This window comes from Salvia miltiorrhiza, chromosome 5 (genome assembly GCF_028751815.1).
Source record: "Salvia miltiorrhiza cultivar Shanhuang (shh) chromosome 5, IMPLAD_Smil_shh, whole genome shotgun sequence".
Taxonomy (NCBI): domain Eukaryota; kingdom Viridiplantae; phylum Streptophyta; class Magnoliopsida; order Lamiales; family Lamiaceae; genus Salvia; species Salvia miltiorrhiza.
The window spans coordinates 2,682,845-2,696,985 of NC_080391.1; the positions used below are offsets into that span (position 1 = coordinate 2,682,845).

Genomic DNA, 14,141 nt, shown 5'->3' on the forward strand with positions numbered 1-14,141 from the left:
CGAACATACATAACGGAGAAAATTTGTTATCTATGCCCAAAAAAATCATTATATATAGTGGTGTTATGTATGATATGCGCTCATACATAACAGAAAAAAAAAAAAAAAAAAAAAAAAAAAAACTGTTAGCTAAAGTCTAATACTCCATAACGGTACGAGATTGAACCCAAGACCTCTCATAAATGAGAGTTTTTGAATGTCTCAGTTTTGCCACTTGAGCTAGACCTCATTGGCAGCTCTTCAAACTTTAATTAATTACACATTGATGTGAGACATTACCGTGTCACACATAATAATAATAATTATAATAATAATAATTTTCCTTCAGCGTAATTCTTAATTAATTAAATTAACAGCCACTGACTTCTTCCATGGTGGAAACTATAACTAGTTATTCTCTGTAGAAAAAAAGAATTTCACGGAATTTAAGAAGAACAAATTGTAAAATTGACCGAGGTTAATTTATCTAGAAAGTTATGATGACTTGTGGTGTCGTCATTCAACTTATTTAATTTAATTAATCAGAACTCGTCGTCATTCAACTTATTTAATTTAATTAATCAGAACTCGAGTTACACAAGCCGAATTATTTTTTTGCAGAATTGTGCAACATTTATTTTTTGCATGTGTATTTATCAATGTGAACATAAATTTTTTATGGAGATTCATAATTATTTTTCTCACATGGGAAGCCTTATAAATAGAAGGCAATCCTTGCATGCAATTCTCAAACACAAAACTCATCACCATCTTCTCAAAATCACAAATCATGAAAACTGCTTCAATCTCAACTCTCTCTTTCTTTCTTCTCCTCATCTGCTTATCCTCATCCACAGCTTCTGCAGATAGCCATGACAATTTCCTACAATGCCTCTCCCAACAATTCCAAAACTACTCCTCCATTTCCAACGACGTTTACACTCCTGCAAACTCATCATACACTCCCATCCTTCTATCCGCCATCCGAAACACGAGATTCGCGTCGGAATCTACTCCGAAGCCGCAGGTGATCATAACCCCGGAGCACGAATCCCAGATCCCGCCCGTCGTAGCCTGCGCCAGACGGAGCGGTCTGGAGATCAGAACTCGAAGCGGTGGCCACGACATGGAGGGACTGTCTTACGTGTCACAGGTCCCGTTCGTGATCGTTGACTTGGTCAACCTCAGCGACGTCGCAGTCGACATCGAGGAAAAAACCGCGTGGATCGGAGCGGGCGCAACGACGGGTTCCGTGTACTACAGGATCGCGGAGAAAAGCCCGGTTCTCGCGTTCCCTGGCTCCATCTGCACCACAGTGGGCGTCAGCGGCCACTTCAGCGGAGGCGGCTACGGCCCACTGATGAGGAAACACGGCCTCGCCGCGGATAACGTGATCGATGCGAGAATAATTGACGTGAACGGCAGGATCCTCGACAGGAAATCAATGGGCGAGGATCTTTTCTGGGCGATCAGAGGCGGCGGGGGCGCCAGCTTCGGCGTGATCGTGGCCTGGAAGGTACAACTGGTGGATGTTCCAGAAACCGTCACTGTTTTCTCCATCATCAGGCCGTTGGAGCAGAACGCGACGGATTTGATCCGTCGCTGGCAATACGTGGGGCCTGAAGCCGACAGAGATCTTTTCGTCGGTGTCTACATGTTCAGGGTTAACTCCACCATCCAAGCCAACTTCTTCTCCCTCTTCCTCGGCGGCGCAGACAGATTAGTTGCAGTGATGCGAGAAACCTTCCCCGAGCTAGGGCTAACAAGAGAAGAGTGCCAAGAAATGAGCTGGGTTCAATCCACCCTATTCCTCAACCAAGGGCAGCAGGAGCCGCTCGAGGTCCTGCTGAACCGGACTCAACCCGGTCTAAGACAGCTCAAGACAAAATCCGACTACGTGCAGACGCCCATGTCGGAGGGCGCCTTCGACGGCATCGTGAGAATGCTGCACGAGCCGGAGGCCGACGAGACGCTGATGTACATGGTCCCATACGGCGGGAGAATGGACGAGATTCCAGAATCTTCCACTCCGTTTCCACACAGAGCCGGCAACTTGTACATGATCGCCAGTTTAGTATATTGGCAAGACGACGAGGCTCAAGATACGGAAAGGTACCTGAGTTGGAGCAGAAGGTACTACAGTTACATGACTCCTTACGTCTCGAGCTCGCCCAGGCAAGCGTATCTGAACTACAGAGATCTCGACGTCGGAGTGAATAACCCTAACGGGGAGACGAGCTTCGCGAGAGCCAGCGTTTGGGGAAGGAAATATTTCAAGAATAATTTCGATCGTCTCGTGAAGGTTAAAACGGTGATTGATCCGACCAATTTCTTCAAGAATGAACAGAGCGTTCCACCGTTGCATTCTAAGTGGACTTAGAAATGGAGTCAGCGCCTGATTAATTTCTCGCAATAACTGCTTGTTAGCTTGATTGTTTTGATATTTTTTTATGTTTATTTACTATCTTTGTACTTAATTAAAATAATAAAATGTGTTATTTATTTTTTTTAGAATCGAAACATTTTTCAATGATATAATACGGTAGTTAGAAAAAATAATAATCAATCTGAGCGAAAATTCAAGATTCAACAAAAAAAAATTAAAATATACCCATCATCCCAAATGATATTTAGGGTTCATAATTATGACCCAAACATCATTTTGAATCTTTGATTATATAAGATGATCGTTAATGATGTCATTGATCTTAAATATATACGATGATGATGGTTAATAGTTAGAGTAAAATTAGTACTCTATTAATTAATACTAGAATACGACCATCCGTGCACGGCGAAATCGAAATTAAATGACATGTTTAAATAAATATATATAAATATTAAACAGAAACAAAATATAATAAATGCAAAATATGGTTTAAAAATAAAATACTAATTACTCAATAAAATTCCGAAATTAAAAACGTAATTTTCAATTATGTATAAAGTGTAATAATAATAATAATAGTTATTAAATTATTTTAAATTATTTGATAATGAAAATTAATTACACGTTATTATTATAGAGTATTTCACATAATAATAATAAATAAATAAATATTTTCATACACAAACATAAATAAAAAGTTGTAAAATTTTAACAAAGAAAAAGAAAATAAAATATATATTTTAAAATTTTAGTAACCTATTCGTTTTAAATTCATTTTTGATAATTTTTATACCATTAAAGATCTTCTGACGAACTTAAGCTTACGATGCACATTGAATATTTTGTTATAAATTAAATTTGACAATGTTTAGAAAAGAATTAAAATTATAAAAGAAAAAATATAATAAAAAAATGATGGGAGAAGAGAGAGAAAACTCCTCTTTTATATATGACTTAATATATTAAAATACCCACTTCCATAATATGTCTATGAAAAAAATACACACCCCCTTATATAGACTAGTAATTGAATTGAGCAAGATTTTAGTGTTTTAGCTTCAGATTTATATTGTGCATGATTAGTAGATAATCAAGTATATAAATTAAATGGTTTTAGGGTTTTGGCCTCATAGTCTATTTATATTTGCCTCTTTAGTGTTAATACTCCTAATATTTACCTCTTTAGTGTTAATACACAAAAAATGGTTTGGATTAATATATTTTTATTTCAATGGTTATAGTTAACTTTTCCTTAAGTAAATGGGTTATTTAGGATTATTAACACTAAAAATTAAAGCTTGAAAGCCTAAATATCGAATAACAAAGCTGGAGATCAAGTCCAGCATCTGTTTATGTTTTGATTCGATTTGAATATTCGAGTCAATAATAATTTGAGAACTTTAATTATATATCTAACTAATTAAATAACGAAATCAAAGAACAGAAAGATTCAAAAATTGCATAATTTTAAAATAATATTTTAAAATTAATAAAACAATATTTCCAACGCAAATCAATAAATTTATTAGTACAACCTCTTCAAATTAATAAAAGGAATAAAAAAATTATTAGTACATGAACTTTCGTGAATAAACAAATACAATTATTATTGCTATAAAATAAGATTAAAGAATTATCAGAAAGTTAATTGGCCCAGTTACTGCATGCATATATGTTTCTGCCTGCATAATACTCCATATCTTAATTCCCTTTCTTAGTCCACTTCGCCTGCAACGGCGGAATGCTCTGTTCATTCTTCAAGAAATTAGTTGGATCAACAACTGTCTTCACCCGAACAAGACGATCGAAGTTATTCTTGTAATACGGCTTCCCCCAAATGCTGGCTCGTGCGTAGCTCGTCTTCCCATTAGGGTTATTCACTCCGATGTCGAGATCTCTGTAGTTGAAATACGCTTCCCTGGGCGAGCTCGAGACGTAAGGAGTCATGTATTCGTAATACTTGCGGCTCCAGCTTATGTATCTGTCTGCATCTGCTGCCTCGGAGTCTTGCCAGTAAGTTAAGCCGGCGAGTTTGTAGAGCGCACCAGCTCTGTGAGGAAACGGTGTGAATGATTCTGATATTTCATCCATTCTTCCACCGTATGGAACCATGTAGTAAATAGTCTCGTCAGCTTCTGGCTCACGTAGCATACTCACCATGCCTTCGATCGTGTTCAAAGGAATGGGTGTCCGGACATAATCCGACTTGGCTTTGAGCTGTCTGAGGCCGGGCTGAGTCCGATTAAGCAGAGCATCAAGTGGATCGATCGGCATTTGGTTGCTAAACAAGGTGGATTGGATCCAGCTCATCTCAGTGCAGTCTTCTCTCACTAACCCTAACTCAGGGAAGATTTCTTGCATATATGAAACTAATCTGTCCGCGCCGCCTTGGAAAACTGAGAAGAAATTAACTTGGACCGTCGTGTTCACCCTGAACACGATAACTCCGACGAACAAATCTTTGTCGGCTTTAGGCGCCACGTATTGCCAGCGGTGCCACAGTTCAGCGCCCTTCTGTTCTTCCACATTCCTCACGATTGAGAAAACAGTGACTGTTTTTGGAACATCGACCAGTTGTACCTTCCATGCAGTGATCACGCCGAAGCTGGCACCTCCGGCGCCTCTGATCGCCCAGAACAAATCCTCCCCCATTGATTTTCTGTCGAGAATCCTGCCATGAACGTCGATTATTCTTGCATCAACGACGTTATCTCCAGCGAGGCCATATTTTCTAAGCATTGCGCCGTAGCCTCCTCCGCTGAAGTGGCCGCCGACGCCTACAGTAGTGCAAATAGCACCGGGAAACCCTAGAGTGGGGCTCTTTTCTGCGATCTTGTAGTATACAATGCCGGTGGTTGCACCTGCTTCGATCCACGCCGTTTTCTCCTCCACGTCGACTGTAACTTCGCTTAGATTGATCAAATCTATGACCACAAACGGGACTTTTGACACATAAGACAGTCCCTCCATGTCATGGCCGCCGCTTCGAGTTCTGATTTCCAGACCAGTTAGTCTGGCACAGCGAACGACGGGTGGGATTTCGGATTCGTGTTCAGGGGTTATGATCACTTGCGGTTTAGGAGTAGATGCCGATGCGAACCTAAGGTTTCGGATTTGGAATTGGAGGATGGAAGTGTAGGATGAGTTTGCAGGAGTGTAAATATCATCTGAAATGGAAGAGTAGTTGTTGGCTTTTCGGGAGAGACATTGAAGAAAGTTGTATTGTCTATCAGCATAAGCTGCGGATGAGCATGACAAGATGAGGAGAAGAAAGAATGAGAGATGAGTTGAGATTGAAGGAGTTTTCATGGTTTGTGATTATGAGTTAATGTTTGTGTTGTGGTGTTTGAGAGGCATGCATGTTTACCCTATTTATAAGGCAAGTTCCAACAAGGACATTTCATTAGGTTTGAATTAATCATATATAAATATTGAAGTTGTCTATATCGCATATATTCAAAGTCCACCCTCACCACAATGGCTGCTTTTATTTGAAATTGACCTGCACAAGTTTTTTAATACGCGCCGTTCTTTAAGTTCCAATAATTCTATACTGAACATCGTTTTCATTATAAATATTTTTTATTCTTGGAATTTTAAGGTTAATTCTGAATTCTGATGAGACGTGGCATCAATGATTAATTATGATGATAAACTAGTCATTTTCCACATTAATGGAATAAGTCAATCCCATTTTAATGTTGGGATAATGCTGAGTTCACGCACTATATTCTTGCGTAGACATTGAAGAAAATTGTCTTGCCCATCAGCATGACATGATCAAAACATGAATGAAACTTAATTTATTTTGAAGAATCAGTTCCTCATGTTTTTTCGTAGTTCTCGTAAAAAAACAAGTGGTAGCGATTCATCAGATCAATATTTCTCTTTTCTCTCCGAGTAATACTACTATATTCATTATTTTACTAATTTTTATTATAAAATATAAAATCTATTACTCCCTCCGTCCACCAATTCAAGGCCTACTTGCCTTTTTGGGACGTCCACAAAAACAAGGCCTACCTATTTTTGGTAAGTTTTTATTCATTATTTAATCAAAAAAGTCAAAGATTCTTTACAAAAAAGTGGGACCCTTTCTCCACTCAACTAATAAAAATACACTTTTTCTTAAAAAGTGGGACCCTTTCTCCACTCAACTAATAAAAATACACTTTTTCTTAAAACCCGTATTTTTTCCCCTAGGCCTTTAATTGGTGGACGGAGGGAGTATATAATAGTACCTCTAAGCAATATTTATTATTGAAAATTAAAGCTTATATTCATGATCCCAAGTGTGAAAAATGATTTGAGAGTTTAAGATCCGTGACATTCATATTCAATCCAAATTTTAATTCATGAAGTGACATGTTTGTAATTTTATTGTTGTTTAATTAATTACTAAATCTTAGTTGATATATTAATTTAATGACTAAATCAAAGTTGCTGATTTTTTTATATGAACCAATAAGTCATAACTATCTAGGTTCTCTGACATTTTAAGGTTGGTCAAGTTGACAATTTCTATTTCTTCAATTGGTAGAAAGACTTATAGCTTCAATTCAGTGTGGAATATGTCAACACTGTAGAGGGAGATCACACGTACGCCGTACGCGCTACAATTTTATTTTAGGAGATTTGTCACGTATATCAATTATTATGATGATTTCTTTTTTTAAATAAATATTATGTTTCCGTCAAAAACCAACTTTATGATTTATTAAGTTTTACATGATATTATGTATTAATTAATTACTCAAAGGTTAAGGTGCAGATAGGCCCATGTAGTATAGTCCTCTATAGCGTATTGCTCTCCATAGTCACTGCATGTGTGTGCAAATAGGCTCCTAAAGTCCGAAAAATCATACTACATTTAAGCTCATTTGACTAATAACCGTTTGACCCCGTTAGTCAATTTTTTTTTAACCTCCAATTTATTTCTTCTTCTAATTTCTACCCTCAATTCCAATTCAGCCACTGCCGACATCTCCCTCAACCTCTCATCTCTTTCAGCGGCGACGAGGCCACCAATCACCTATCTCCCTCTTGACTGATTTCGCCGTCCCCAAGGAAGGCGGCGATTTCGCCGTCCTCAAGAAAGAAAAAACGTAGAACTCTATCTCTCTCGGCTCACACAGAAACAGCCTGCCCCTCTCAAAACCGCCGCCGCCCTTAGGTCCGCGTCGCTCCGCGTGACCCATCCCACTCTCCCCCTTCAACATCTCTCTCTCGCTGAAATCGAAGCACACATAAACTGAAATTCAGTGCTTAGTTCCTCTCCACCTGGAGAACAAACCGCCCCCTCAACACAGTGGGTCGGCCGCCCACTGAAAGAACGTTGCCGCCATTGACCACCTTTAATTTGTCGACAGAGAGAGCTTCAGCAACAACCCCTTCTCTCCTCTGTCCGGAAACTGCTACTGCTACTGCTGCTCCGAAGACTTCGATCTTCCGCGCGCGAAACACCACCACTGAAATCCTGGAATCTGTCCGCAAGGCTACCGCTCTTCATAGGCTCGAATCCGCCTTCTTAAAATCCTACGTTCCAAGTCTATGTTTAGTCATCTCTCGATTGAAAGCTTCGGTGCTGAGCAAGTATGGGGGCAGATTGACCTCCAAGCTCTCTCTACAACTCCTACCCCACACTGGTCTCAGCTATCGAAGCTGTTGCAGGTGGCTCTTTTAGCCTTTGGAATGCTTGTTTCCTTACTCTGAACGCTGCTCGTGTTTTGCCACGACTGGGGACGGTGAAATCGATGCCTTCCTTAGGGACGGCGAAATCAGCCCAGAGAGAGAGAGAGTTGGATTGAGGGAGAGGTGACCGGCGGCCTCGTCACCGCCGGAAGAGATGAGAGGCTGAGGGAGATATCGGCAGTGGCTGAATTGAAATTGGGGGTAGAAATTGGAAGAATAAAAAAATTGGGGGTTAAAAAAATTTGACTAACGGGGTGAAACGGCCGTTAGTCAAATGGGCTTAAATGTATGATTTTTCGGACTTTGGTGGCCTATTTGCACACACAGTCACTATGGAGAGTAATACGCTATAGGGGTCTATCTGCACCTTGACCCATTATTCAATTATCTAGATAAACCAAAGAATGAAGTTTTCAATATTATTATTATTATTAAAAATTGTTAGTATATTATATTACAGCCATTTTTTGTTTAATTGTACCAATTTATCCATAACAAATGATTTTTCTGTGATCATAAAGTTGCGTTTACTTTGATTGTAAATTTTTCATGGAAAATGATGGATAAAAAAATATGAGAAAATATTATTTTTTTTTTCTTACTTTTAATCATGTGTTTACTAGAGATGAAAATTTTGAAAAATGTTGAAAAATATTTTCACATAACTACCTAATGATAATATTATACAACATTGAAGAGAAAATGAGTTGCTCCAGAAAATATTTCACCTTGCCAAGAAAAAAATTTCAATCATAATAAACATGTGAAAATGGTGAAAAATAGAAAGATTAAAAAATTGCATATTGTTAAAACCAAACAATATTTATATAGCAACTCAATCGATCAATTTATTAATACACCCTATTAAAATCAATTAAAAGAAAAAAAAAATTTATTGGTACATCAACTTTCATGAATAACAAATACAATTATTGTTGCTGGAAAATAACATCAAATTAAAGAATAATCAGATAACAAGTTGGCGGTTAGTGCATCAAATTAAAGAATAATCAGATAACAAGTTGGCGGTTAGTGCATGCACATTTCTGCTTAATATGTATCTTAATTAATTCCCTTTCTTAGTCCACTTCGCCTGCAACGGCGGAATGCTCTGTTCATTCTTGAAGAAATTGGTTGGATCAACAACTGTCTTCACCCGAACAAGACGATCGAAATTATTCTTGTAATACGGTTTCCCCCAAATGCTGGCTCGTCCATAGCTCGTCTTCCCATTAGGGTTATTCACTCCGATGTCGAGATCTCTGTAGTTGAAATATGCTTCCCTGGGAGAGCTTGAGACATAAGGAGTCATGTATTCGTAATACTTGCGGCTCCAGCTTATGTATCTGTCTGCATCTGCTGCCTCGGAGTCTTGCCAGTAGGTTAAGCCGGCGAGTTTGTAGAGCGCGCCAGCTCTGTGAGGAAATGGAGTCTCCGATTCTGATATCTCATCCATTCTTCCACCGTATGGAACCATGTAGTAAATAGTCTCGTCCGCTTCAGGTTCACGTAGCATACTCACCATGCCTTCGATCGCGTTCAAGGGAATAGGTGTTCGGACATAATCCGACTTGGCTTTGAGCTGTCTGAGACCGGGTTGAGTCCGGTTGAGCAGAGCATCAAGTGGATCGATCGGCATTTGGTTGCTAAACAAGGTGGATTGGATCCAGCTCATCTCAGTGCAGTCTTCTCTCACTAACCCTAACTCAGGGAAGATTTCTTGCATATATGAAACTAGTCTGTCTGCGCCGCCTTGGAAAACTGAGAAGAAATTAACTTGGACCGTCGTGTTCACCCTGAACACAATAACTCCGACGAACAAATCTTTGTCAGCTTTAGGCGCCACGTATTGCCAGCGGTGCCACAGTTCAGCTCCTTTCTGTTCTTCCACATTCCTCAGGATTGAGAAAACAGTGACTGTTTTTGGAACATCGACCAGTTGCACCTTCCAAGCAGTGATCACGCCGAAGCTGGCACCTCCGGCGCCTCTGATCGCCCAGAACAAATCCTCACCCATTGATTTTCTGTCAAGAATTCTGCCATGAACGTCGATTATTCTTGCATCAACGACGTTATCTCCAGCGAGGCCGTATTTTCTAAGCATTGCGCCGTAGCCTCCTCCGCTGAAGTGGCCGCCGACGCCTACTGTAGTGCAAATAGCACCGGGAAACCCTAGTGTGAGGCTCTTTTCCGCAATCTTGTAGTATACAATGCCGGTGGTTGCACCTGCTTCGATCCACGCCGTTTTCTCCTCCACGTCGACTGTGACTTCGCTTAGATTGATCAAATCTATGACAACAAACGGGACTTTTGAGACATAAGACAGTCCCTCCATGTCATGGCCACCGCTTCGAGTTCTGATCTCCAGACCAGTTAGTCTGGCACAACGAACGACAGGTGGGATTTCGGATTCGTGCTCTGGGGTTATGATTACTTGCGGTTTAGGAGTAGATGCCGATGCGAACCTAAGGTTTCGGATTTGGGATAGGAGGATGGAAGTGTAGGATGAGTTTGCAGGAGTGTAAATATCATCAGAAATGGAAGAGTAGTTGTTGGCTTTTTGGGAGAGACAATGAAGAAAGTTGTATTGCCTATCAGCATAAGCTGCGGATGAGCATGACAAGATGAGGAGAAGAAAGAATGAGAGATGAGTGGAGATTGAAGGAGTTTTCATGGTTTGTGATTATGAGAAGAGATGAGTTAATGTTTGTGTTGTGGTGTTTGAGAAGCATGCATGTTTACCCTATTTATAAGGCAAGTTCCAACAAGGACAGTACATTAGGTTTGAATTAATCATATATAAATATTGAAGTTGTCTATTTAATTAGCATATTCAAAGTCCACCCTCATCACAATGGCTGCTTTATTTGAAATTGACCTGCACAAGTTTTTTGTTCTTTAATAAACGCGCCGTTCTTTAACTTCCAATTCTATACGAACTTAACATCGTTTTCATGATAAACAGTTTTTATACTTGGAATTTTGAGGTTAATTAATTCTGAATTCTGATGGAAGTGACATCAATGATTAGTTATGATGATAAACTAGTCATTTTCCACATTAATGGAATAAGTCAATCCCATTTTAATGTTAGGATAATGCTGAGTTCTCGCATTATATTCTTGCGTTGACATTGACGAAAATTGTCTTGCCCATCAGCTAGCATGACATGATTAAAACATGAATGAAACTTAATTTATTTTGAAGAATCAGTCCCTCATGTTTTTTCGTAGTTTTCATAGAAAAACAAGTGGTAACGATTCAGATCAATATTTCTCTTTTCTCTCCGAGTAGTACTATATTATATTCATTATTTTACTAATGTTTATTATAAAATATATATAAATATTATTATATAATAACCTCTAAGCAATATTTATTATTGAAAATTAAAGCAATATTTAGCTTTTACTCTTTTAATTTCGTTCTTGATATCTGCTTAATTAAAAATATATGTTAATTTAATGACTAAATCAAAGTTGCAAATTTATATATATATATGAACCAATTAATAAGTCATAACTATCTAGGTTCTCTGACATTTTAAGGTTGGTCAAGTTGACAATTTCTATTTCTTCAATTGGTAGAAAGTCTTAGCTTCAATTCAGTGTGGAATATGTCAACGCTGTAGAGGGAGATCACACGTACGCGCTACAATTTTATTTTAGGACATTTATTCACGTATATCAATTATAATGATTTCTTTTTTATATAAATATTATGATTCCGTCTAAAAAATAATATTACTTCCTTCGTCCGCGATATCGTTTCCACATTTGTCATTTCGGTCCGTTCGCGTATCTCCACATAACACTTTATTCTCATGTATATTTTCATCAAAAAGTAACTTTATTGTGGGACCCAAACTCCACTCACTACAATATTCATTATTATCTACTAATATCCATCACTTTTCTTAAAACTCGCGCCGTCCACAATGTGGAAATGATATCGCGGACGGAGGGAGTATTATTTATTAAGTTATACATGATATTATGTATTAATTAATTATTCAATTATCCAGATAAACCAGAGAATGAAGTTTTCATTATTATTATTATTATTATTATTATTATTATTATTATTATTATTATTATTATTATTATTATTATTATTATTATTATTATTACAATTATATTTTTTTTGTCTAATTGTACCAATTTATCCATAACAAATACTAGTATAATTTTTTTGTAACCCAAAAGGTGCGTTTACTTTGGTTGTAAAATTTTCATGGGAAAATGATAAATAAGAAAAGATGAGAAAATATTATATATCTTTTCCTCACTTTTTATCATGTGTTTACTAAAGATTAAAATATTGAAAAATATTGGAAAATATTTTCACACCACTAACTAAAGATAATATTATCCAATATTGAAGAGAAAAGAAGTTGTCCGAGAAAATATTTCACTCTGCCCGGAAAAAAAAATGGATCTTGAATTGGTTAACGGGTTTAATGACAAAATTGGTCAAGAATTAATGGACAGATGAAGTAATTGCTTCCCTCCAAGAATGATTTTTCTTGTTGGAAATAAAAGAACTACTACAAAAAGAACTCAGGGTGCCTCAAAACGATAGAAAAAAAAAAAATAGTTTCTAAGTTTGGGAACTACCATTGGAGAGAGGAAAAACTGATTTTCAAAAAGTTAGGCAGAAATTGTTTCCAAACTGGAAGCCGGTTTCATCTGACAGTCGTGGGCCCCACCTCCAATTTGGCTCTCGCTCGCTTTTTGGTTGGCTTGATTTAGCTCTTTCTCTTTTGTTTTGTTTTGTTTTTTTTTTTTCCCCAAAAACATTGGAAACTAGTTTATTGTTGAACATTAGAAGCTGGATTTGTGGTTTATTAATTGTTAGAGGCACCCTAGGAGAGTATTGTAGCAATATTCATTAAACGCATCAAGACTCGGATTCAAAAATTAATAGAGGCGCACTTGGTGCTGCAAGCAACAAACACGCATATTGGATTCGCATTCTAGAATCGATAATGGTATACCTGACTCATCGTTACGTAAATAAGAACTTTCTTAGAATCGAAACATTTTTCAATAATATAATACGGTGGTTAGAAAAAATAATAATCAATCTGATGGAAAATACAAGATTTAACAAAAAAAAATTAAAATGTACCCATCATCCCAAATGATATTTAGGGTTCATAATTATGACCCAAAGATCAGTTTGAATCTTTGATTACATAAGATGATCGTTAATGATGTCATTGATCGATCTTAAATATATACGATGATGATGGTTAATAGTTAGAGTAAAATTAGTACTCTATTAATTAATACTAGTATACGACCATCCGTGCACGGCGAAATCAAAATTAAATCACATGTTTAAATAAATATATATAAATATTAAACAGAAACAAAATATAATAAATGCAAAATATGGTTTAAAAATAAAATACTAATTACTCAATAAAATTCCAAAATTAAAAACGTAATTTTCAATTATGTATAAAGTGTAATAATAATAATAATAGTTATTAAATTATTTTAAATTATTTGATAATGAAAATTAATTACACGTTATTATTATAGAGTATTTCACATAATAATAATAAATAAATAAATATTTTCATACACAAACATAAATAAAAAGTTGTAAAATTTTAACAAAGAAAAAGAAAATAAAATATATATTTTAAAATTTTAGTAACCTATTCATTTTAAATTCATTTTTGATAATTTTTATACCATTAAAGATCTTCTGACGAACTTAAGCTTACGATGCACATTGAATATTTTGTTATAAATTAAATTTGACAATGTTTAGAAAAGAATTAAAATTATAAAGAAAAAATATAATTAAAAAATGATGGGAGAAGAGAGAGAAAACTCCTCTTTTATATATGACTTAATATATTAAAATACCCACTTCCATAATATGTCTATGAAAAATACACACCCCTTATATAGACTAGTAATTGAATTGAGCAAGATTTTAGTGTTTTAGCTTCAGATTTATATTGTGCATGATTAGTAGATAATCAAGTATATAAATTAAATGGTTTTAGGGTTTTGGCCTCATAGTCTATTTATATTTGCCTCTTTAGTGTTAATACTCCTAATAT

The 14,141-nt window shown here is 36.7% G+C and overlaps 3 protein-coding genes across 3 annotated transcripts; 1 reads left to right on the top strand and 2 right to left on the bottom strand.

Moving 5' to 3' along the window:
* Window positions 1-734: 734 nt before the first annotated feature.
* Window positions 735-2,487, top strand: LOC130985076 (tetrahydroberberine oxidase-like). The gene has a single exon (XM_057907849.1). The coding sequence runs from the start codon at window positions 770-772 to the stop codon at window positions 2,357-2,359; it is 1,590 nt and encodes a 529-aa protein (XP_057763832.1). The 5' UTR covers window positions 735-769; the 3' UTR covers window positions 2,360-2,487.
* Window positions 2,488-4,047: 1,560 nt separating this feature from the next.
* Window positions 4,048-5,687, bottom strand: LOC130985075 (tetrahydroberberine oxidase-like). Its single transcript, XM_057907848.1, has one exon. The coding sequence runs from the start codon at window positions 5,675-5,677 to the stop codon at window positions 4,070-4,072; it is 1,608 nt and encodes a 535-aa protein (XP_057763831.1). The 5' UTR covers window positions 5,678-5,687; the 3' UTR covers window positions 4,048-4,069.
* A 3,175-nt stretch (window positions 5,688-8,862) lies between these two features.
* On the bottom strand, window positions 8,863-10,777 carry LOC130985077 (tetrahydroberberine oxidase-like). The gene has a single exon (XM_057907850.1). The coding sequence runs from the start codon at window positions 10,731-10,733 to the stop codon at window positions 9,126-9,128; it is 1,608 nt and encodes a 535-aa protein (XP_057763833.1). The 5' UTR covers window positions 10,734-10,777; the 3' UTR covers window positions 8,863-9,125.
* Window positions 10,778-14,141: the final 3,364 nt, after the last annotated feature.

Bases quoted from the DNA above. Each gene is read 5' to 3' on its own strand.
- LOC130985076 (XM_057907849.1), top strand. From the start codon at position 770: ATGAAAACTGCTTCAATCTCAACTCTCTCTTTCTTTCTTCTCCTCATC.
- LOC130985075 (XM_057907848.1), bottom strand. From the start codon at position 5,677: ATGAAAACTCCTTCAATCTCAACTCATCTCTCATTCTTTCTTCTCCTC.
- LOC130985077 (XM_057907850.1), bottom strand. From the start codon at position 10,733: ATGAAAACTCCTTCAATCTCCACTCATCTCTCATTCTTTCTTCTCCTC.